This window comes from Leptopilina heterotoma, unplaced genomic scaffold, assembly GCF_015476425.1.
Source record: "Leptopilina heterotoma isolate Lh14 unplaced genomic scaffold, ASM1547642v1 Lhet_19, whole genome shotgun sequence".
NCBI lineage: Eukaryota > Metazoa > Arthropoda > Insecta > Hymenoptera > Figitidae > Leptopilina > Leptopilina heterotoma.
The window spans coordinates 2,360,115-2,386,056 of record NW_025110908.1 but is presented as its reverse complement, the minus strand read 5'-3'; the positions used below and the strand labels follow the sequence as shown (position 1 = coordinate 2,386,056).

The following is a 25,942-nucleotide window of genomic DNA, read 5'->3' as shown; positions in this document are numbered from 1 at the left end:
CGAAATACTAATCAAATTTAATTAATTTAAATGTAAAATTATTTCATTCAAACCGTTGCATTTAATTTTGTTTAAGATTGCAAATCAAATGCATATAAACCATTGCTTTTAATAGCTGGAGTAATATTTCATTTTTATGCGAATATACAGATTTTATGATAATAAAAATTAAGAGGACATAATTAATTCGTATTCATTTCTCCTTTTTTTGAATAGTTGCTGAACTGAAAAAGAACAATTAATTTAGAATCATGTTTATCGAAACTTGTAAAGAATGAAATTTTTATAATTGTTTACTTTTTCGTCTTCCTTTTTAAAATCAAATTACCAACATTTTTAAATGGATACTCTATTAAAATGGCAAAGAAAAAACCTAGACACACTGTATACACTGCATCTCCTGCAATGCACTTAAACTGCAAAAAGAAAAATTGTTTTCAATTAAAAACAAATTTTTTTTTTTTTACTTTTTCTTTGTCGAGAAATAATAATTAAAGGAAAATTGCAAAATATAGTCATTAGGGAATAATAGAATAAATGTCTTACTAGAATGTAGAAGGAAATATCGTATGATGATTTTGAGGATCCAAATTCATAAAGAAACATTATGAACTGAGTGATATATATTGAATAAGATATTCGTGATAATCGCTGAAACCAGCTTGCTGTCATTATCTTGTAATAAAAATCTACAATAGATAATTATATTAATAATTATTCTGTGTGTACAATGCCAATTATTTGTTTTCATAATTTTCTCTCAACCTAAACCATTTCCAATTGTGAAGACTAAAGGTAGTACACATGAGGAGTATGCTATAGTTAGTCTTGATAGACTTGCATACAATCCTTTGGCCAAAGCACTCATTTTCAAATTTGGAGTCGTAAAAAAAAGTCCACATGATACTGCAAACCAAGTTAGCAGAAATGCACTGAGATATAAAAATTGCGACACTGTCTGTGAAAAATAAAACAATAAACTTTAAATTTTAATAAGTAGATTCTACCATTAATTGATTATCTCAATTTATAGTTTTTTTTATTAAAAATTATTATAAAAGACAATTTACCTTTGAAAGACGCCAATTAGCTCTCTTCGAGTCATAAATAATCGCTCCGAAAATTAATCCAACGGAATAAGAAGTAAAACGTAATTCAGTTTTAGAGTAATAATTCAGAAAAAAATCACTCGTTTCTGGTCTGTTTGGACTGAAATGTCAATAAATATTTTTAAATTATTTACGAAGAGTGAGAAAAACAATTTTTATTTTTATCTGAATTAAAACTCTCTGTGTGTAATTATGTAAAACTAAAATTAGTTCCACTACTAACATGTAAATACCTACATTGCTAAAGATTTAAAAATCGGATCAACATCATTTTTGTACATAATGTAAAAAGTTAGTGCGGTTGAAAAAATCAAAATGCTACTAAAAAATGTGTAACCAATTTTACGAGGCATTTTACAAAATGCAGTAATCAAGAATAATCCAATTATCCAACATTGAAAATCAACAGCTAAATACCAAGACTGAAGAATGCACTAAGTAAAATAATATGTAAATTGTTGAAAAACAATATTAATTCTTCAAGTTCAATATTGAAAGTTTTGTTACTTTATTGGTACCACCGAAATAATTATTAATGAAAAATAAATTCGTCCACCAGTAAGAAGAACATGACTCTTTGTTAAATCCCACTGTAACCTCCCAAAACGGTCCCGAACCCAATCGATAAAATACAGTTGCATATCCAAAGGTTACAAACATGAAAAGTGGTAATAATCTGTGAATTATTATTCAAATTATAATTGTAAGTAGTGTAACAATAATTGTTACATCACCTACCTTACTAATCGAGTTATAACCAAATCAGTGTAATTTAATTTTCCCGATTCATTCCATTTCTTCAGCAATGAGTAGGAAAGTAAAAGACCACCCAAACTGAACATTCCATCTGACGCGGCGGGAACATTATGAATAAACGAGTAAATTGGATCAGTTTGAACCTGAAGAGTTATTACATGAGAGTAGAATTCAATTACTAATTAAGTATTTTTCTTTATTCAATAAATATATTAATTATGAACTGTATTACCCGTTCAGCAAACAGTCCGTTCATACTTCCCGAGAACATAAATTGAAGTTGTCGATGAGCGGACATTAAAATTCCGCTAATAAACACACGAACAAAATGAATAGTATCCAGTCCACGATGTTCATTATTAACATTAAAAATTTCATTAAAATTCTTACGAGCTGAAAAGCAGTATAATAATTGTTTTTGTAAAGAGAGTTGCTGCTTTTTATCAGATTTCATGTCAACTATTGTACTTAGTCCGACAATAATAATTATTGAAAGGAATGTTAAACTGAAAAATCAATCAATTATGATTTTTTATATTTTTGGATGAATTTTCATTAATAGCCCAAGTACTGCAAAGACAAATGTTCATAATGTTTCGAACTAGTTACCAAAAAATGATTTCGTAATTGGAAAAGGGAGCTTCTCTTGAAACAGGAGAAGAGCAGTATAATGGAGAAATTGATGCTGTGACTTTAACAGAATAATTTTCTTCAAATTTATCAAGGGGTTCTCTTAGGGCTGCCTCAATGTCCTCTAGTTGACATTGCGCAGGAAAACAAAGAGCCATTTGCCAATGGTACCTTGGCCATCGTCGAAAATCGCCCTTTTCCTTAAATTAAAAATTATATTTATGCATCTTAGGAAAAGAATTTTTCAAAAACAATTTACAGTTTAATTATTTACCCGAATTGCTTCCCAAGCAGAATCTTGAGGATCAAACATTAATTTGTAATCTCCACTAAAATCCGTTGGCTCATTCTTTTCTTTAAATTTCACATCCACCAGACAATATTTACTGCGAATTTCCTCAATTTTTCCACTGTTAGCATCTACTACTTTTGCATTAATTCGTTCACATTGATCGAAACTTCCCAAATGTACAGTGAAACCGTTGAACACACCATAGGGAACTTTGGCTGACGAATCAAACACTTGAAGAAAAATTATAGAAATCATCTTTGCGAACTTAATTTTTCAGGAAAAGTACAATGCTACTTACTCTCAGTAGCCCACAAAGTGCCATTCTTCAAATGATTAAGATACAATAGTAATTGATTTTTACAAGAACCTTCGGGAATTGAATTCGAAGTTGCAACAATTACTGGCAATAAAGGTACATTCAAAAACCAAGGAGTTCTTTCGCCACTTTCACTTATCGTTGAATTTAATTCACTTAATGCAAAACCTTTATTTTCCTTCAAGTATTCATTGTAACTTAGTTCCCCAAACACCACTTGATAAATTAAACAGTGAAAGACAAGAAATTTCAACAAAAGGGAATTTATCAAACAATTGAAATTCATCTCGTGTTAAAAATGAATAGATTCTGGAATTTTAAATTTAATACTTAAAAATCATAAACAGAGAAAAAATAAGCGCAATTGAAAAAAAATTATATTTTACAAAACACAAAATGTCGTATATAAAACTAGCATAAAACTTTAAATGTGTTTCAATAATGCGAATTTCAAAACAAGACTACTACTTTTTTGACAAGAATTTAACAAAAAAAGCACTAATTATCATTTTCAAAAATTATTGTTTGTCACTGAATGGAATTATTTAAACACGAACTTCCGTCCTTTCATATTGCATAATTTGTCACCTTTTTAATTTTAATTTCAAGATTTCAAAATAAGCGAAATAAAAAAAAAAGAATTTATTAAATAACAATTTATTTTAAGAATTAAGAATATAATTATAATGCCTAAAGATAAATAACAATTCTGTAAAATGGTAGTACTTTTTAATTATAAAAAACAATCGTATTATTAAATTTAACAACAATAATGTAAAAATTTTATAAACGATCATCATTGATCTGACAGGGTTGCCACGCATTTTCTCATTTCAAATTCCCTGATTTTTCCAGGTTTCCCAGACTAAAAAACGGAATTTTTCCAGGTTTTTAAAACTATAGGGGAGAGTCTCCAGTTGTGAGACACCTCCAGTTGTGAGACAGTCAATTTTTTTTAACATGTAATATTAAAAAGCCGATTGGTTTATATAAAAACATTTCTTTTTATATGAGCCAACTTTTTCGTGTACGCCGAAGCGGATATATAAACTGTTTTTGTTAAATACCAACACTGTGTGTGATAATCGACTAAAAATCGTTTTTTCAATAAATGCAAAGTACTTTTTTTCCAAGTTAATTAATTGGAAAAGGTAAATGTAATGCATTTTCTGTTAGTGTTTTCCTTATATTTTGTGATGCAATATTGCATTGTTCCAATCTACGGTTGAAAATAATTTAATTTTCCTTTTTCAAAATAGCGCCAATTTCTGGGTGTGAGACACAGCATATCACCAGTTGTGAGACGGTGTCAACACCCATCTGGGCAGCATAAAAAATACTACTTTGCAGGCATACTATTTAAATGTTGTTTTTATTTTTTTTCTAGTATTTTTGGACATGTCAAGTGGAAAGAGTCAAGTGATTCAGAAGAAATCAATTTTAATGCTCTTGTTGAAGCTATTAAATTGTGTTTATTTGATAGTCATATTTTGGCGAATAAATATTATTATTTAGTATATAATAATATATATTATTAATATATTTAATTATTTCTACTAAACATAACGTTTTATGTCAAACTTATTAAATTTTAGCAATTTTTAATGAGTGTCTCACAACTGGAGACATTTTTTTTTTTTGAAAAAAGCGATGTGCTCGGAAAATGTATCGTAAAATTTTTTGAGTTCATCGAAACACTATACTTTCTTTTAATAAAAGTTGCGTATTTCTGTTACCTTTCGAACGGTGTATTTTATTTACAATTTCGTTTACCCGTTTACAATTTACGGGTCAAAAATGAAACCCGTCTCACAACTGGAGACTCTCCCCTACATTTTTGTTGACAACCAAAATTTAATTTTGTTTTTCCCTCACTTTCCCTTGAACTCCAGATAAAATTCTTACTTCTCCTTGACTCTAAAAAATATTCCCATTTAGTTTAAAAATGATTACTCAGAAAAATGTTCCATTGCTTCTTTTTTAAATAAATATTTAATCATTATTATTTTTTCATGGGAATTACAATTCTTCAAAACATTCAAATTCAAACTATTTTGAAATTAAACAATTTAAAAAAAATTGTTCTTTTAAATTAATTATTCTTAATAATTTTTTGAAAAATTTCTTTGAAAAAGTAGAAAAAATTCATCAACTTTCAAAGATTACAATTTGAAACTGTTGGAGAAGTCTAGCAAAGCAAGCGGTGTACAATTGATTTATAATAAAATACATATATCTTTTGTGTAATCAAGGTGATCTTAAATCATTGATCCTGGTATCACTGAATTCTAACAGAAACCTATTCAAAATTCAATTATTTGTAAAAATAATTGATTTCCTGACAAGAATTTAATTTTTTATGAAAATAATTGAATTCCTGGGAACAAATTTATTAAAATTTCTAAAAATAGTTTAATTCTTTACAAGAATTTTATTATTCATAAATTTTTAAGAAGAAGTTTATTAAAATTTTTTAAAATAATTGAATTCTTGTCAAGATTTATTTTTATTTGTGAAAATAGCTGAATTTTTTAGAAGAATTTTAATATTTTTGAAAATTATTAAATTCTTGTAAAGTAATATATTAAAATTGTTTGAATATTTACGAAGAATTTTATTAAAAATTTTTTAAATAATTGAATTCTCGATTTTTTGTGATAAGTTTTTAATATTTGTAATAAAAAATTGATTTCTCATAAAGAATTGTATAAACAAATTTTTTAAGTAATTAAACTAGTCGCCTCTTACGACATGCAGCAGATCACAGGTGGCCTATTCTGAGTCCGGGACTCCCACGGGAGTTATCTGTTGTACAGTAAGGGTACAGTCACACGATCTAATGCATCTGCATGATGCATGCATGCAAAAACATTTGACCGTTCACATCTCATTTTCTGCTTTCGGAAAATCATTTTTCTGGCGGGATATTTAAAATTGATTAAAATTTAAAAATAACTTATTACTAATTATTACAATAAAAAATGAAAAAAATTGAACGTTTATTATAAGGAATTAATTGTAAATAAATTTCTCTTAATTTGTACCACATTTTAATATTGTGAATTTGTATTATTATTTAAAATGTGGCACAAATTAAGACAAATTTATTTACAATTAATACCTTATGATAAACGTTCAATTTTTTTCATTTTTTATTGTAATAATTAGTAATACGTTATTTTTAAATTTTAATCAATTTTAAATATCCCGCCAGAAAAATGATTTTACGAAAACAGAAAATGAGGTGTGAACGGTCAAATGTTTCTGCATGCATGCATCATGCAGATGTATTAGATCGTATGACTGTACCCTAATGTAAATTCGGTTTCGTATCGACCAGTTAGCTAAATCTCAAAAAAAATTGAAAGTCCCGCGATAAGCACCAATTTTAATTTTTGCACAAGTTGTAAAGTTTCTAAATAACTTTGGGAGCTCAAAAAAGTTTTGTTTAAGCCAGTGGCTGAATTTGATTGAAAATTATAATTTTTTTTCGTATCGACCAGTTAGCTAAAAGTGAAAAAAATTTAAAGTCCCGCGATAAGCACAAATTTTTATTTTTGCACAAGTTGTAAAGTTTCTAAATAACTTTGGGAGCTCAAAAAAGTTTTGTTTAAGCCAGTGGCTGAATTTGATTGAAAATTATAATTTTTTTTCGTATCGACCAGTTAGCTAAATGTGAAAAAAATTTAAAGTCCCGCGATAAGCACAAATTTTAATTTTTGCACAAGTTGTAAATTTTGAAAAAAACTTTTAGACCTCAAAAAACTTCTCATGTCAGGGGCTGAATTTGATTGAAAATTTTAATTTTTTTCGTATCGACCAGTTAGCTAAATCTGAAAAAAATTTAAAGTCCCTCGATAAGCACAAATTTTTATTTTTGCACAAGTTGTAAAGTTTCTAAATAACTTTGGGAGCTCTAAAAAGTTTTGCTTAAGCCAGTGGCTCAATTCGATTGAAATTTATAATTTTTTTCGTATCGACCAGTTAGCTAAATCTCAAAAAAAATTGAAAGTCCCGCAATAAGCACCAATTTTAATTTTTGCACAAGTTGTAAAGTTTCTAAATAACTTTGGGAGCTCAAAAAAGTTTTGCTTAAGCCAGTGGCTCAATTCGATTGAAATTTATAATTTTTTTCGTATCGACCAGTTAGCTAAATCTCAAAAAAAATTGAAAGTCCCGCAATAAGCACCAATTTTAATTTTTGCACAAGTTGTAAAGTTTCTAAATAACTTTGGGAGCTCAAAAAAGTTTTGCTTAAGCCAGTGGCTCAATTCGATTGAAATTTATAATTTTTTTCGTATCGACCAGTTAGCTAAATCTCAAAAAAAATTGAAAGTCCCGCAATAAGCACCAATTTTAATTTTTGCACAAGTTGTAAAGTTTCTAAATAACTTTGGGAGCTCAAAAAAGTTTTGCTTAAGCCAGTGGCTCAATTCGATTGAAATTTATAATTTTTTTCGTATCGACCAGTTAGCTAAATCTCGAAAAAGAAATTTAAAGTCCCGCATTGGGCACAAATTTTGATTTTTGCACAAGTTCTAAAGTTTCAAAATAACTTTGGAGCTTAAAAAAGCTTTGTTCAAGTCAGTTGCTCAATTTGATTCAAAATTAAATTTTTTTTGTCTCGACCGGTTAGCTAAATCTAAAAAAACATTTAAAGTCCCGTAATAAGCACCAATTTTAATTTTTGCATAAGTTGTAAAGTTTCTAAATAACTTTGGAAGCTCAAAAAAGGTTTTTTCAAGTCAGTAGAAAGAAATTTAAAGTCCCGCAATGGGCACAAATTTGCAATCGAAACGAATAGATTCTATTCTTTAAAAAATCGAGTTCAAAATATTCGATTCTCAAAGAATCGTATAAAATATCGATTCAAAAAAAGTAATTATTAATATTTTATTTTGTTTAATAATTTAAAACAATCAATAATTGAATTGTTATTTAAACATTTTTGGTTATAAAGGAAATAATTTTTAAAATTAATTGAAAGAAAATTTATTTATTTTACATAGAAAATATTTAGCACGCTGTTAATTAACTTTTCCAATCATTGCTCTGCAAATTTTTGGAATAAATAACTTCAATTGATGCAAAAAAGTTATGGATATTGCGTATTCACAATCAATTTCTTATTTGTTTTTTGGTAACGTTGCTGGCTGAAAAATATTAAAATATTTTTAAAAAATAACTAAATATTAGTTTATTTTATGAGTTTTCAAAATTAGAAAATAATTTTCTTACAGTTTTTCTTTCAACTTTGCTTTTATTTCTTTACGCTCTTGTAAAGTGAAGTCCTCACAACTTTCCAATAAGTTTTCAGCTGCTTTAAAATTCTTTTTGCTTTTTCGTAGCAAGCTTGAGAATGCTAATATATAATTATGTGTAATTTCTGCTTTAATGCTGATTTTAAAATACCATCTCAGCATATTTTTTGCAGTATTAAGGGATATTTGCCTTATGCTGCGAGCTTTTACAGATTGATGTGTCTTATAATACCTTAAACAAGATGGGGATTTTTATATTAATTTTTATATTTTATGCTTACGTGCTATTTGGGTTAATTTATTTTGTTTATGAAAAAGTTGATAAAAATAACATGTAAAATAACATGTCCCGTATCAGTATATTTTGAATAAATAAATATAATTATATGTGACTTGGACAGTGAAAAGGGACCTTACGTGCGAAAGCAAGTTTTCGAGAAAACAGCAGTTAAAGTTTAACTTTCAAAAACCCTTGTAACTTTTTTAAATATTAATATTTTTTAATCAATTTAGGCTTATTTTCTTCACCGTAAATCACAGTATCAAAATAAAAAACATACAAGTAATAAAAATTTTTTTTTAATAATTGTTTATATAAATTAATAACAAACTCCCCAAACATAGAAAAAATAATCTAAGTTTTCTAACTAGCAACAATAAGTATAAATAAGTGACACATGTTTGTAAGGGTTTTCGAGGTCGCTGATTACGAAAATGATGTTAAATTGACAATTTGACAGTTGACAGCTGTCAACTTCTATAAAAATTGATCGTTTTTTGTAAAACAAGACAGTAATAAACTTTTTGCGGTCGCTGATTACGAATATGATATCAAATTTGAATTCTAACTGTTGACAGTTGTCAAAGAAACTGTCAACTTTTCTAAATAATAAAAAATTATCGTCTTCGTTATTTTAATTTGTATAATAACAAAAAATCAGTTTTTTCGTATTTTTACTCTTGTTTCTTTTGACTTTAAAAAAAAAATTTAAAACTTCTAATCAACTTATGACTTTTTGGATTTCAACATCTTAAAGAGCGTTTTAAACAAGAAAGTAAAAAATGATTTTTTGACACGTAAGGTCCCTTTTCATAGACCAGGTCACATATGAGTCAAAACGCGTCAACCGTGAATACATTTTTTTTTATAGTTTTGGAAAAGTCAAAACATTTATGAAAATCTGTAGTTCACAGCAAACCAAAAAAACACTTTTAACCGTTTTTCAAATTTTTAAATATTTATACCTTTTTCTATAATAAAAAATTTTTGCATTATTTTAGAAAAAAATTAATAACTCATTACTGTTTTGCTAGAAATTAATGGCAATTTTTTTGGTAGTCATTGAATATCCACTCTTTTAAATAAACTTAATGGTGAAAAAAAATTTTGAAAAATTTTTAATTTTTAATAACAATTTTATAAACAATTAGTGCTTTTTATGCTTTCTAGAGCAAGGATTTTAATGAAATTTATATGTAAGATACATTGAACCTACATCTTTATATTCGCGAAAAAAAAAATTTGTATTTCCAATTACAACCGGAGATTTTGAATTTTTTGTTGCGCCGTGCGCCGTCATCGTGGCATCCATCGCTGTGATAAATGTCGCGGTAAACGAGCAGACGGCGCACGGCGCAACAAATAATTCAAAATCTCCGGTTGTAATTGGAAATACAAATTTTTTTTTTCGGGAATATAAAGATGTAGGTTCAATGTATCTTACATATAAATTTCATTAAAATCCTTGCTCTAGAAAGCATAAAAAGCACTAATTGTTTATAAAATTGTTATTAAAAATTAAAAATTTTTCAAAATTTTTTTTCACCATTAAGTTTATTTAAAAGAGTGGATATTCAATGACTACCAAAAAAATTGCCATTAATTTCTAGCAAAACAGTAATGAGTTATTAATTTTTTTCTAAAATAATGCAAATATCTCGGAAATATTCACTATTCACGGTTGACGCGTTTTGACTCATATATGATTCGCTCCAAAAAAAAGTGCCTAAGAAGCAAACAAAATATAGATTATGTTTGGGTTTGATTTATCGTGATTAAAAATTTCTTTTTATTTATGCAAATTTGAAACCAGTTTCTATTGAATATTTGTTATGTAATTAACACTTGAGCATCAATAACTGAGGGCATGGAAAGCATAACCGACGCTGCGCTCGAACCTTAGTTGCTGCGTGAGGCAGACTCCAGCAAGGAGCTTGCGCGTAAACATAGTGTCGGTTATGCTTTCCAGGCCCTCAATTGGTGGCAGAAATTAATTCTCTTTCTGTATTTTTACTCTAAAAATTGCAAACACAACATGAATAAATTTTTTGCTTCTTAGGTACCTTTCTCGCCCACGAAGAAAAATGAGTTTGCTATTATATGGATAGCTAATTTTTAGCTATTACTGCTAATAATTAGCTTGTTTAGTAAAACAAGTTAGCTATTTTAGCTAATTATTAGCTGCATTAGCTAACAATAATTGCTATCCGTATAATAGCAATTAAGGTTAGCTAAGGTAGCTAAAAATTAGCTGAAATAGCTAACTATTTTTCTCCGTGCGAGCAGCGCGTCACATATAATAATAATAATAATAATAATAATTACATTTTCGCAACGTATAAAGCACATATTGTTGTTGAAAAGTTAGTGGAATTTGTGTTCAAAAATTTTGAAATTCCTCCAACTTCGAGTAAATACTTTCCTAATGATATGTCATGCTTAACTGTAAATTTTCCGGTACATCGTAGTCCGTTTATACGTATGTGCTGACAATCTTCTCTACAGTTTAAATTAAATACACGTTCAGTTTTCTTTAAATAGTTTCTTAAACATTCAAGACGATAGATATTACGGTCGAAATACTTAGCATCAAATTTACTAGACATTTTAAATTAATTACAAGTGTATTTAACTAAACCTCATTCAGACTCGGTAATGACAAGTAGAAAGGCATAGAGCACCGTGTTGGATAAGGAGATTCAACAACGTACATACAATGCAGGAAGGAAGAGTAAGGAGACCGAACTCTGTGTAGAAAGCGCTTTAAAAATCTCAGAGAAATATGCACGAAAAGTGCCAGGCTCACTGCGTTCTAGTCGACCTCCAATTAAGTTGATCATGCGCATAAGCTGTGTTGTGTCTCTGTTTCTCGTAAAAATTGTGCGAGTGAGATGTAAGATCTAATGTTTACATTTAGCCGGTCTTAGTGAGATACATACATAATTATACAATACATTTCGTTTTAATAATTATTTATTTATTTTATTTAAAAAATGTCGTGTTGTGTGCCAGGATGTAAAGAAAGAAAAAGAGTCTAAAAACATTAGTCTCTTCTATCCTTGTACGGTATGTAAATATACTCTAGTTATAAACACAATTCTTCTTAACCATTTTTGCAAAATTTTTCCTTTTTCATAAATATATTATTAAATTATTTTAAAAATCTAAATAATATCACAATTGTAAATAAATAAATTTGCTTTTAAAATTAACACTGTTTAAACTATGTAAAATTTACCTTGACATAACCACACTTTTCATCTATGTCAACACTGAACTTTAGTTCAATGCGCATGATCGACTTAATTGGTGATCAACTAGAACACAGTGAGTCTGGCACTTTTCGTGCATATTTCTCAGACATTTGTAGAAGCAGAGTTCGGTCTCCTTACTCTTCCTTCCTGATACAATGTGTGCCAATTTCATGTATCTCAATTCATTAGGCTGGAGTCCCATGGGACCGTTTCGCGTTGCGTTTTGTAACTAGGCCATGAGTGCAAATATAGCAACATATATCTCCATCTCTCTCACACTCATGGCCTAGTTACAAAACGCAACGCAAAACGGTGTCATGGGACTCCAGCCTTATTCTTTACTCTCCTAGACAGCAGTGTCGCTAACGGGGAAAAAGTAAACTAAATATCGTCTGCTACTGTCAGATGCATAGACATATAAGAATAGACTGCGTGGGCGGTATTCATAGTCCCGACTTAAGCAAGGACTTAAGCTTTGCTTGATCAAGTCGGTCTTATTCGAATGAGTCGAGCTTAAGAACGTATGTATTCATAGTTAAAAATAAGCAATTGCTTGGTAAAGGAAATGCAGCTTAAGAACTTCTTGACCAAGCAAATGCTTAAGATGATCTTATTGAGTGTTCGGCTTTTTCCGTCAATATTCTCTTGTATCTACCAATAAGCGATGGTAGATAGTTTATATTCATTAGAAAAAATGGCGCTAATGCACATAAAATATCTTATACCGGAGAGGAGGGGGTGAAAAAATTTAAAATATGCTTACATACTGGAACGGCCATAATCTCATAATATTTATAGGAAAAAAGTTATAAAGTAAATGGATACAAGAAATAACTACCAGTATGATGAACAATTGAAATATTCTTATTCCTGACAAAATATTATATTTAGATTCTAAATTTTTCTGTATTAAAAGATAGAATAAATTATTTTAACTATTATTATATTGTTTCTAAAAAAATTATTCTGAGTGTCAGAATCAGTGAAATTTTACAAAAAAAGTAGTATTTTTATAAACCAAATGAAAAAAGCATTTTTATTTGGCCATTTTTTCTAACAAACGCAATCATAAACGACAAAAAAAATTTTTTTTTAAAAAAGTTATTTTAAAATGTATTTTTTTTGCAACTTTTTAAACAAAATCTTATTTTTCTACGTTTTTCCTAAACCAATGAACCAAGAGTGCATACAAAAGGGGTGAAAATATTAACTTTCGTTTGGAACTACAAAATTTTTAAAATTAGTATTTTTTAATAATTATTATTTAATATTAACAGTTTCATTTCCTCATAGAATGTCGATTTTCTTAGAATCAATTATTTTTACAAATTTTCAAGTATAGTTTATATAAATATTTCAACATGGGAAACAAATTCTCCGGATGTAAGTGTGTGTATGCATATATTTGATAGACACATTCCCAAATAGAAATGTTTTTTCAACATTTCGATGAAAAAAAATACTTTTTATTTCTCGTGAAAATTTTATAAATTTTGAACCTTTTTTTAAAATTATTAAATTTTAATTATTATTAAATTGTTTTTAATAAAAAATTTTTCATTTTTATTATAAATATTTATAAAAAGACAAATAAGTAATTGCTTAAGTCAAGTAAAACGTTGACTTAAAATCATAACCTCAATTCGTTCAAATAAGTTCACCGGCAATGTCAAATAAGTTCATCTTATTTGACTATGAATACTTAGCGTACTTAAGATGGGACTATGCATCTCAAAATCGAACAATTTACTTTTCCAAGCAAATGCTTAAGTTGCGGCTTAAGGCAATGCTTATTGCACGACTATGAATCTAGGTGGCAGCTTAAGTCCCTGCTTAAGAAATAAGTATCGACTATGAATACCGCCCCGTGAGTTTCACGATTCCCAAGAGAGGAGTAAGCCGGTGGTATAAAAAGAGACGGATAGAGCGTAAGAACTCCCTTTTTCTCCCTCACTCCAAAGCATGCCGTGCGGTAGAAAGAGTCTGACAATCGGTTCTTCTGCTCTATCCGTCTCAGTCAAACGCATTGATGTCTCTTTCTATATCACAAGCTGAATTTCAATCCACTTGCGCAGTCTTTTCTAATGTCTATGGTCAAATGCGCGATGTTTTTATAGGTTATATCTCATGCTTTCTTGTTTACAACCGAAGTTGTAAAGTTTCTAATTAACTTTAGGAACTCAAAAAACTTTTCTCAAGTCAGGAGCTGAATTTGATTGAAATTTATAATTTTTTTTCATATCGACCAGTTAGCTAAATCTGAAAAAATTTAAAGTCCCGCGATAAGCACAAATTTTAATTTTTGCACAAGTTGTAAAGTTTCTAAATAACTTTGGGAGCTCAAAAAAGTTTTGTTTAAGCCAGTGGCTGAATTTGATTGAAAATTATAATTTTTTTTCGTATCGACCAGTTAGCTAAATGTGAAAAAAATTTAAAGTCCCGCGATAAGCACAAATTTTAATTTTTGCACAAGTTGTAAAGTTTTTAAATAACTTTGGGAGCTCAAAAAACTTTGTTCAAGTCAGTGGCTGAATTTGATTAAAAATTGAACGATTAAACGAACTTACCTAAGTGGCGTTCAATGGAAATTATGCCAGTGAGTCTCGTCCTATAGATGAATTGTAGTAACGCTAGTTGCCCGATCCGATCCACAGATTTTCTAAAGCTTGCACCAAAACACTTGTTCCTCTCACACTAAGGGGCGTACTTCCCAGTGTCTCCTCATTACGCTTTTTAATTATTTTTTGTTTTCTTTTTAAATCGCAGGATTGTTACAATGATGTTTTTTAGGCATTGATCTTTTGTTTTCCCAATTAGGAGAAAATCATCTTGATAAATTACCGAGAAAGGCGACTGGAACCTAAGTTTTATGGCTAGTTTTATTTCTGTCTGTTTCTGTCACTGGAATTAAAAGAAAGGCATCAGATAAATCTAAAGTGGCCATCCCTACATAAACTGTCGTATTCAAAAGTATTGCTTTGCATTGGTGATAACATGCCTTGAATCGCGTTATTCGACAATTACGCATTCAAACACAAAGTTAATACTTTTTAATGTGAAAGCTCACATTACATCTAATGCAACTGAATGCCAGTGAATACAAGAGCAATTTTAAAAGAATGTGAATACTATTTAATACTGTTTATCGCTTTGAAAGAAATGTGATTTAATACACGAAAAATACAAAAAAATATGAATACTTTTTATTATGGAACTTTGCATAACTTTCAATGCAATTGAATGCGACTGTATACAAGAGAAATTCTTAGGAAATATGAATGCTATTTAATACAGTTTATCACTTTCGTTTGAATGCGATTAAATATTACTTTATTATACAAGATTCGTTCAAAATAACAATCAATACATTTTAATGCAATTTAAAGAATGTAATTCGCATTAAACTTGATGAAGTTGAATACATTTTAATACTTTTTAATGGCGTTTCGACGCATCAGAAAACGGGATTAAAAACGCATTCAAACTATCAATACATTTAAATACTTTTGAATGCGACGTTTTATGTAGGGATAAAAGCGTTTTCAAAGAGCATTCTAGAAACTGTCTTCCTGTCTTCGAGTTTAAAATAGGGAGGATCTAAAAATTCATTCAATTTTTTTAAATTTAGAATGAATTTTTTTTTCCCATTTGATTTTTAGGTGAGAAAAAATGTGGAAATAAATTTTTTTTTGTCAGGTGAACATTTGGAGACTGCTTTTTTCCCAATTAGAACATTGATTGCCTTTTCGCAATCGATTTTCTCTTGTGTAGAAAATTGGACCTCCTTTGGAGGTTGACTCTGCCATGGTTCCCTGACATTTACAGGGTTTTCAGGTTACGTAGCAATCCATGGATCTTCATTACAATTGGTAACGGTGTATAAGATGACCTTCCGGCCTCTTACATTAATAATTTTTCGATTCTTAGATTTTCAAAATATTGAAATATAAAAATAGTTCTTAATTATTATAAATGTAAAATTATCACATTTATTTCATTCAGAAAACTTCGCACATGAAAGTCTAATTTTCGATTACAATAATTAAATGCATGTAGGCTGATGCTTTTAATAGTTGGAGTAATGTGTCATTTTTAAAAATGTACAGATTTTATGTGATAATAAATTAAGATATAATATAATTAATTCATATTTATTTCTCCTTTTTTTGAATAATCCCTGACCTGAAAAGAACATTTCATTAGAATTACGTTTATTGACACTAATAAAATGAAATTTGTAAGTAACAATTGTTTACTGCTTCCTTATTGTCTTCCTTTTCAGGACCAAATTTCCAAAATTTTTAAACGGATACTCTATTAAAATAGCGAAAAATAAACCCAGCAACACTATAAACACTGCATCTCCCAAAAAGTATTTGAACTGCAAGAAAGAAAATAATTTTTTATTAAAACATTTCCCGTACTTTAGATAAAATTTCCCGATATGCCTGATTATTATATTTCATTACTGTGTTGTATTGTCTTACTAAAATGTAAACGGATAAATCATTCGTTAGCCTTGATGTTCCAATCTCATACAGAAACATTGCAAACTGAGTAATATATATTGAATAAGATATTTTTGATAGTCGTTGAAACCACCTTGCAGTCATCAGATTATAATAAAAATCTATAATAGATAATTATTAGATTAATTTTATTATTCTATTAAATTAATTATTATCATCAATAAAGAAACTATTTGTTTTCATAGTCTAACCTAAACCATTTCCAAATGTGAAGACTAAAGGTACAATACAGGCACAATATGCTATAGTTAGTCTTGAAAAAGTTGCATACAATCCTTTGGTGAAAGCACTCATTTTCAAATTTGGAGTTGTGAAAAAAAATGCACTCGAAAATGAAATCCAAAATATTGGAATTACACTAAAGTATAAAAATTGTGTCAAGATCTGTGTTAAGTAAAAAAAAAATTTAATTTTAATAATTTCTGTTCAAATTTTAATAATTTTAAACACAATTCTTAATTCATCCTTTCATTTTTAAATTTCAATCTAAATTTTTTATCTAACAATTCTTAGTTACAAGATTTACCTTTGAAAAACGCCAACTAGTTTTCTTTGAATCGTGAATAATTGCTCCGAAAATCAATCCAACGACATAAGAAGACAAACGGAGTGGAGTTTTAATGTAATAATTAAGAAATAAATCATTCATTTCTGGTCTGTTTGGTCTGCAATGGTAATGAAAATGAATGTACAGCAATATTTATTCAGTGTGATTTTTCCTTTTATTTTCATAAAAAAAAATAAATCCTACATTACGAAAGATTTGAAAGCTGGATCTACGTCATTTTTATACATTGTGTAAAAAAGCAGTGTGCTTGAAAACATTAAGGTGCAACCTAAAAATGTGTAACCAATTTTACGAGGCATTTTGTAGAATGCAGTAATCAAGAATAATCCAATTATGTAGCATTGAAAATCTACAGCCAAATACCAGGACTGAATAACACACTAAAAGAAATTAGAATAATGTTTAATAACTTGTTGAAAAAGAAATATTTTTTATTTTTTTTAACCTTGTTATTTCCACCAAAATAATTATTAATGAAAAAGAAATTCGTCCACCAATAAGAAGAACACGATTCTCGATTAAATCCAACTGTAACTTCCCAAAACGGTCCCGAACCCAACCGATAAAATACTGTTGCATATCCAAATGTTACGAACATGAAAAGAGGTAATAATCTGTAGATTTTAATATTAATAATTATTATTAATATAATAAACATAGTCACGTTGTTTTGAAAATGTTTTGAAATTTCTTATTGCAAAATTTTTTTGATACAGTTGAACTTTCATGCTGTAAGAAAATAAATTTTGGAACTTTTTTCTTGAAACTTTATCCGTTTTGAAAGTTTGTAACCTCACTCATAAGTTTGTTCGTTCAGTGAATAAGTTTCATTGATAAAATTGATAAAATTAAAAAGTTTTTAAAGGTTTTCTGAGCCATATACAAGAGGAAAATATGCATTAAAATAAGAGGAATCGGCTTAAAACAAGAATTTTTTTCAGTGTGAAAAAGTTTGAGTCAAAGTGTAGCAACGACATGGCAAAAAATAAGTATACCTTATTAATCGATTTAAAATCAAATTAACGTAATTCAATTTTCCTGATGCATTCAATTTTTCCAATAATGAGTAGGAAAGTACAAGACCTCCCAAACCGAACATTCCATCAACTATGGAGGGAACATTGTGAACATTGTGCTTACTGTGACAATAGTAATTATTAAAAGGAATGTTGAACTGAAACATTAAAACAAGTGATTTTCTTATTCTTGGATAAATTTTAATTAATAACAATTACTACAAAAATAATGTTCCTAAAGTTTCAAAAGTTTAAGTACTTGACAATTTTTTTTAATACTTCATTCAAATTTGAATTTTATTAAAAATATTTTTTACACAAGACGTTTGTAAGTGTTTTAATCTCAGTGTCTTCATTCGAAACTTTAAGAAATCGATTGTTTTTCAATGATGTAATTTATGTACCTATAAAAAATCAATAATACCAAAAAATTATTTCGTAATTGGAAAAAGATGTTTTTCTAGAAGTAGGAGAAGAGCAATATAATGGAGAAATTGATGCTTTGACATTAATATTATAATTTTCGCCAAATTCATCAAGGGGTTCTTTTAGTGCTTCTTCAATGTTCTCTGGTTGACATTCTGCTGGGAAGCATAATGCCATTTGCAAATAATACCTTTCCCATCGTCGAGTATCGCCTTTTTCCTTAAATTATCGAAAACAACTTTTATTAAATAGTAAATATTCTTTACTAATAATTACTTACTAAAAAATTTACTAAAGAATGCAGCCAAGATTTTTTTTAAAATTAGTCATAATTTAACTAAAACAGATTTAAAAAGTTGCAGCATTAGTTTATTCACTCTTTACCCGAATTGCTTCCCAAGCAGAAACTTGTGGATCGAAAAATATTTCATGTTCTCCACTGAAAGTTGGTTCAATTTTCTCTTTAAATTTCACATCCACCAAACAATATCTACTGCGAACTTGCTCAATTTTTCCATTTTTAGCATTTAATACTTCTGCATGAATTCTTTCACATTGACCGAAACTTCCCAGATGTCGGGTCAAACCATCGAACAGACCGTAGGGGAATTTGGCTGACGAATCAAACACTTGAAGAAAAATTATAGAAATCATCTTTGCGAACTTAATTTTTCAGGAAAAATACAATGCTACTTACTCTCAGTAGCCCACAAAGTGCCATTCTTCAAATGATTAAGATACAATAGTAATTGATTTTTACAAGAACCTTCGGGAATTGAATTCGAAGTTGCAACAATTACTGGCAATAAAGGTACATTCAAAAACCAAGGAGATTTTTCACCTCTTTCACTTATCGTCGAATTTAATTCACTTAATGCAAAACCTTTATTTTCCTTCAAGTATTCATTGTAACTTAGTTCCCCAAACACCACTTGATAAATTAAACAGTGAAAGACAAGAAATTTCAACAAAAGGGAATTTATCAAACAATTGAAATTCATCTCGTGTTAAAAATGAATAGATTCTGGAATTTTAAATTTAATACTTAAAAATCATAAACAGAGAAAAAATAAGCGCAATTTAAAAAAAAATTATATTTACAAAACACAAAATGTCGTATATAAAGTAGCATAAAACTTTAAACATGTTTTAATAATGCGAATTTCAAAACAAGACTACTACTTTTTTGAAAAATTTAACAAAAAAAGCACTAATTAGAATTTTCCAAAATTATTGTTTGTCACATAATGGAATTATTTAAAGACGAACTTCCGACCTTTCACGTTGCATAATTTGCAACCATTTTACATATTTGAAATAAACGAAATAAAAAGAATTTACTGAATATCAATATAAGAAAAAAACCATTAAAAACCACTTATTATATTAAAGTTCCTTCCTTTACCGATCATGCGCTTCTACCCTTATTAAAAATAAAAAGCCTTTCGATTGTTCTTTTCGATTAAAAAAATTTTTTAAAATAAAAAGAAATAAAATTTATTTCATCTCTGTAATTTATTGTAAACAAATTGTTTCTAAAAAATGTTTAATTTGTTCAAATTATATTATTTATGTTAAATAAATTCCTCATTTTATAAAAAATTGTTTATTTATTTTAAAAATTAAGAATGATTATTTACTTTTTTATTAAAATTACAGAATTTTATTTCTTTTCTTTCATTGTCATTAACATTCAACTTTATAAGAAGAAAAACATTACTAAATTATAATTTTTTCTCGAAATTCATCCTCTGATTATAAGCGAAAAAACTATTTATAAGAATAAAGATCAAATCTAATAATTTAAGATTTTTATTATCACTAGATAATAAATTCGAATATAAAAAGCCATTCATCTCGATTATATAAATCGGGAATTAAGAAAACCAATAGCTATTTACAGTATTTTTTTATCAATGAAGATTATTTGCATTAAGCCACTTTTTCACCTATAACAAATTTTTACATTTCTAAAAAGGATACAAAGTTTAGTTTCTTGTAAACACATAAATTTTTCCAGTCATACAGACTGGAGCAGAAAGTAATTAGAAATTGTCTTTCGCATATATTAGTAAAATAAACTCTTTGCAAAATTTTTTTCCTTAATAAAAACATTATGACTTTACATTGATATAAGCATTAATATTATAACTTATTGCCAGAGTTGAATGTCGTCTCCGTGTGTAATGTCGGAAAAGGTGTCTTTATTCTTACAAAGTGCATTAGTCTTGTGAACTAATTTTAGTTGGATAAAACTAATTTTAGTTGAGTTAATCTGATTCTTATTTAAATTAAACTCTAATTTAATTTAAAATAATCCAAATTTACTGCATTTTCTAATTTCAAGAAGGACAAAAATTATGCTTTCTTTCAGAACTTGTATTATTTTTGTATTTTTTGTTCTTAATCCCAAATTTTTGCTTACGAAAGAAGTACCAAGTTTCGATAAAAATTTGAAGATTGATAAAAATTGGAGGAGAAATGTAATTAGTGAAAAGAGTGGCGAAAGAGCTCCTTGGTTTTTAAATGTACCTTTATTGCCAGTAATTGTTGCAACTTCGAATTCAATTCCCGAAGGTTCTTGTAAAAATCAATTACTATTGTATCTTAATCATTTGAAGAATGGCACTTTGTGGGCTACTGAAAGTAAGTATTTATTTCAACATATATTTTACTCTCGATTTAATAACTAACAATTTTTTGTTTTTATGAGTTATTTTTACTGATTTGCAGTGTTTGATGCATCTTCAAAATATCCCCATGGCGTGTTCAATGGTTTCACACGGCATTTGGGAAGCTATGACCAGTGTGAACAAATTGAAACTAAAATAATAGATGAAAAAGATGGGAAAATTGAAGAAATTCACAGCAGATATTGTCTGGTGGATGTGAAGTTTAAAGAAAAAAATGAACCAACGAATTTCACTGGTGAATACGAAATATTTTTCGATCCGAAAAATTCTGCTTGGGAAGCAATTCGGGTAAATAATTAATTGTTTTTGGAAAATTCTTTTTCGTTTGCAAGATATTAGAATAAATAAAAATTTTAATTTAAGGAAAAGGGCGATTTTCGACGATGGCAAAGGTACTTTTTGCAAATGGCATTATGTTTCCCTGCGGAATGTCAACCAGAAGATATTGTGGTGGCACTAAAAGAACCTCTGGATGAATTTGGCAAAAATTATAATATTACAGTCAAAGCATCAATTTTGCCTATGTACTGTTCTCTAACTTCTAAAGAAGTTCCAGGATTTTCTGTTTATGATATAATTTTCTGGTAAGATATTCCACTTCTATTATTACACAAAAATTAAATAGTTTTTTGAATTATATTTTATTGATGTTACTCTTATTAACATTAATAATGTTATTTCTATTGAAGGTAATGCTAATAGCATTTTTAAATGAAATATTATTTTAAATAATTAAATGAATAGTTTAAGTTGTAATAAAATAAAAACACCTAATTTAAATTCCTCCTTAATTTTCAGTTTTATTTTTCTATCACTGGTAAGTATGGTCATAATCGCCACTTGGATGGACGTAAATTCAGACCAAAACAAAGAGACCTCTCTGCTTCTCTGCTTTTCTGCCCGTAGAAATTTTAACGAGATTTTCAGGGTGAACTATCAACATAAAGGATTTGATTCTATCCACTTTTTTCGAGTTTTTATATTAGCAATTACATTTATAGCTCACAGACAACTGCAAAGCATTTATACGGGAACTATTTCGGCAATATATTTTGAATGGGTATTACTAATAAAATCATATATAATTAAAATCATTTTAGATTCATTCTATTTGTAACAAAGGTTTTAGAATGTAAACCCTCTCTTTACATTTTGAATATTAATATTTGAAAATGTAATTTTAGCAAATTTACACTCTAAATCCTCCCTAGAAAACACATATAATTTCTCTAAATTAAAAATCTTTTGTAAAGATGTTTTTCTAAATGTTGTTTGCTACACGAGGAGATCTTTATATCTACTCACATTACTAATAATTTTACAGGTTTTATCTAAACCATTTTTCGGACTACTGCACAATGGTCCTTTGTTAATAGACGGATTTTTCGGATTTGCAGGACTTATACTGTCCTTCTCTTTACTAGTTTATTGGAATGAAGAAAAAAGTTTTAATTTCTTCTTTCTGATATTAAAACGCTTACTGAGGTACATTATGTAATTCTTACAAAAAATGTTTATCACAATTAAAGAAAATTCAGTGCAACCTCAATCGATAGCATCAACAAAAGATCGAGATTCTACTGTTCACAAAAATTGAATAAATCACTAATCATAAAATTCCATTAATAGATAATTAAAAATTAGATAAATTTTAACAATTAAAATTATTTATTTAAAATTAAATAATTAAATTATTTATTTTCACAGATTATGGCCAGTCCTTGCGTTTATGGCTCTTGGATATGCGACGATTTTTTACAGATTAGGTTCTGGACCATTTTGGGAATCAATTATGGGATTGAATAAAAATTCTTGTTCTTCTTATTGGTGGACAAATTTATTATTTATCAATAATTATTTTGGCGGAAATAATAAGGTGATATAATAGTTAATATTAATAATAATAATAATAATAATTATCTGACATTTTCACTCTATACCAATAAGTTAAAGTTTTAATGATACATATTAAACGAAATTTCAAAATTTCTTTGTATTATTTAAATAATAACTTTATGATTATTTTTCTATAGTGTCTGATACAGTCCTGGTATTTAGCGATGGATGTCCAATGTTACATAATTGGATTATTATTAATTAGAGCATTTTATAAAATGCCACGAAAAATTGGTTACATATTTATTAATTGTGCTCTGATTTGTTCAATTGTTACAACGTTTTACATTATATATCAAAATGATTTAGATCCAATTTTTAAAGAATTTTCTACGTAAGTACATTGGATGTTCTACTTTCCATCCATTTTTTAAAATTTCTTATACAATAATTAATATAAAAAAATGGAGTTATTAATTTTAATTAAACTATTAATAATAATTGATGAATACGAATTATAATTTTTATAGTCTGAGAAAAGTAGAAGATAGTGATTATGTTTTGAATTACTATGATAAAACTCATCTCCGTTCGTCATCTTATATTATTGGATTAATTTTTGGAGTTTTTATGTATGATTACAAAAAAGCTAATTGGAAACTTTCAGAGGTAAATTCAATAATGATTGTAATTATATAAATAAATATGATTAATGATTTTTCACTGCTAATAGTTGATTACTCTAATTAATTTTAACTTGTTCTATATTTTTAGGCATGGTCAAAAGTTTTATTTGTTATTTCAATTATCGTTATTTTTACTACAATATGGAGTGGAACATATTTCATAAATCCAAATTGGAAAACAAGTGCTTTAGAAAAGGGTTTATACGCAAGCCTGCACAGACCAATTTTTTCGATTAGTATTTGTGCTATCCCTCTATTATTGACAATAGGAGAAGGATTAGGTTATTTTAAGAATTTTTAATAATTTTTTTAACAAAATTATAATGATTGAATGAATAAAATTATTATGTTTCTGTTTAGATACTGTGTACAATATTTTATCAGCAAGATGGTTACAGCCTCTTTCTCGAATCAATTACTCAATTTTTTTGGGTCACTTTTTAATGTACCATTATGAATTTGGAACAACAAGAACTACGTTTACTTTTTCAGTTTACAATATAGTAAGTTTTCATACCGATAGAACAATTAAATTTTGTTTGGAATATTTTTCACTGAGTTTCAAGCGAATTTGGTAAATTTTTAAACATTTTACTTAATAATTTACATAATTATAAATATTTCAAAATATATTTACTTACGAAACAAACAACTCGACAGGAAAAATGTGTTGTTTAACTTACCTGAAACAAAAAAGAAAAAGTTTTAAAATACTACAAATTTGACTTTTATCCGAATTAACTTTACTCTGGAAAAAATATTTTTTACTTATTTTACTTACAAATAGTAGGCATGGCTATGATTTTTTCATGCATTATTAGTTGAAAGGAAATTTTTATTTTTAAAAAAGGGATTCAAAAATATAAACATATTAAATTCATTTTGTACACAAACAATTGAGAGTTATCTTGTAAAGTAAACGTTTTTTGTAGTTTAAACATTTAGTAGCAGATTGGATTTACTCAGTGGGCCTCGGATTATTCATCACAATTGTCATAGAATTTCCAGTAAAAAATTGTATAAATATTTTATTGAACCGGTACACAAATCATCAGAGAAGCAGACTGTAAGTAATTATTTCCACATTAAATACTTTATGATTTTTTGAATAAGATCTGTATTCTCTTACTGTTAACAAAATCTTCTTTTCAGGTCAGCTGAAACTCAAAAAAAGATTGAATAACATCATCAAGAATAGAAGAATTTCATGAGGTCCGCTTGACTGGAACATGTACTTTAATACGGAGATGACAAAATTCTGTGGTTGACTTCCCAAAATTGATTTCTACTAACCAAATACAAAGAACACTATAAAAATTGGAATATTACCGCCCGACTGAATCTGTCTTACACTACTAATCGAAGAACTGAAATTGAGTTTGTGTTAAAGATAAATAACAATGTTGTGAAATGAGTAATTTTTAAGTATAAAAACAACTAGTAACAATTGTATAAGACTATTAATATTTGTTTAATTTAAATTTAACAAAAATACAAAAAATTTTATAAATGATTATCACTCATCTTCATTGCAATATGTAACGATGTATAAAATGACCTTCCGGCTACTTACATTAATAATTCTTCGTTTCTTAGATTTTCAAAATATTGAAATATAAAAATAGTTCTTAATTATTATAAATGTAAAATTATCACATTCATTTCATTCAGAAAACTTCGCACATGAAAGTCTAATTTTCGATTACAAATCAAATGCATGTAGGTTGATGCTTTTAATAGTTGGAGTAATGTGTCATTTTTAAAAATGTACAGATTTTATGTGATAATAAATTAAGATAGATAAAATATAATTAATTCATATATATTTCTCCTTTTTTTTTGAATAATCCCTGACCTAAAAAGAACATTTCATTAGAATTATATTTATTGATACTATTAAAATGAAATTTGTAAGTAATAATTGTTTACGGTTTTTCTTTTTTCTTCCTCTCCAGGACCAAAATTACAAAATTTTTAAACTATTAAAAATTTAAAATTACTTTTAGTAGCCCACAAAGTACCATTTTTCAAATTATTAAGATACAATAGTAATTGATTTTTACAAGAACCTTCGGGAATTGAATTCGAAGTTGCAACAATTACTGGCAATAATGGTACATTTAAAAACCAAGGAGCTCTTCGCTTAGATTCACGATTACTTAATTAGTAGACATATCAGCATAGCCTCTATGATCATATCGAAAAAAGTATTAATGACTGACGATTAAGAAAGATCAAATCAAATAATGAGATTTCAATTCTTATTAGATGATAAACTAGGAGGTAAAAA

At 27.8% G+C, this 25,942-nt stretch overlaps 3 protein-coding genes across 4 annotated transcripts; 1 reads left to right on the top strand and 2 right to left on the bottom strand.

Annotated features, from left to right (window-relative positions):
* Positions 1–101: 101 nt before the first annotated feature.
* Positions 102–3,538, bottom strand: LOC122500592 (O-acyltransferase like protein-like). The gene is made up of 12 exons (XM_043609600.1): positions 3,086–3,538; positions 2,770–3,017; positions 2,475–2,695; positions 2,098–2,371; positions 1,848–2,008; positions 1,617–1,785; positions 1,347–1,543; positions 1,071–1,209; positions 766–958; positions 547–689; positions 298–416; positions 102–224 (listed from the first exon to the last, which is right to left on the bottom strand). The coding sequence occupies exons 1-12, from the start codon at positions 3,387–3,389 to the stop codon at positions 194–196; spliced, it is 2,199 nt and encodes a 732-aa protein (XP_043465535.1). The 5' UTR covers positions 3,390–3,538; the 3' UTR covers positions 102–193.
* A 4,545-nt stretch (positions 3,539–8,083) lies between these two features.
* On the bottom strand, positions 8,084–16,701 carry LOC122500597. 2 transcript variants are annotated; one of them, XR_006301494.1, is made up of 6 exons: positions 16,619–16,701; positions 16,386–16,528; positions 16,155–16,279; positions 14,466–16,080; positions 8,342–8,596; positions 8,084–8,256 (listed from the first exon to the last, which is right to left on the bottom strand). XR_006301494.1 is itself a non-coding variant. In XM_043609607.1 (3 exons), the coding sequence occupies exons 1-3, from the start codon at positions 11,248–11,250 to the stop codon at positions 8,199–8,201; spliced, it is 594 nt and encodes a 197-aa protein (XP_043465542.1). In that variant the 5' UTR covers positions 11,251–11,697; the 3' UTR covers positions 8,084–8,198. The 2 variants fall into 2 exon arrangements, 1 of the variants encoding a protein (XP_043465542.1); XM_043609607.1 differs by lacking the exons at positions 14,466–16,080; positions 16,155–16,279; positions 16,386–16,528; positions 16,619–16,701 and adding an exon at positions 10,970–11,697.
* Positions 16,702–20,613: 3,912 nt separating this feature from the next.
* LOC122500593 (nose resistant to fluoxetine protein 6-like) lies at positions 20,614–25,426 on the top strand. The gene is made up of 12 exons (XM_043609601.1): positions 20,614–21,083; positions 21,171–21,418; positions 21,494–21,714; positions 21,929–22,190; positions 22,455–22,615; positions 22,838–23,006; positions 23,164–23,360; positions 23,497–23,635; positions 23,741–23,933; positions 24,013–24,155; positions 24,585–24,718; positions 24,805–25,426. The coding sequence occupies exons 1-12, from the start codon at positions 20,798–20,800 to the stop codon at positions 24,833–24,835; spliced, it is 2,184 nt and encodes a 727-aa protein (XP_043465536.1). The 5' UTR covers positions 20,614–20,797; the 3' UTR covers positions 24,836–25,426.
* The last annotated feature ends 516 nt before the right edge of the window (positions 25,427–25,942 follow it).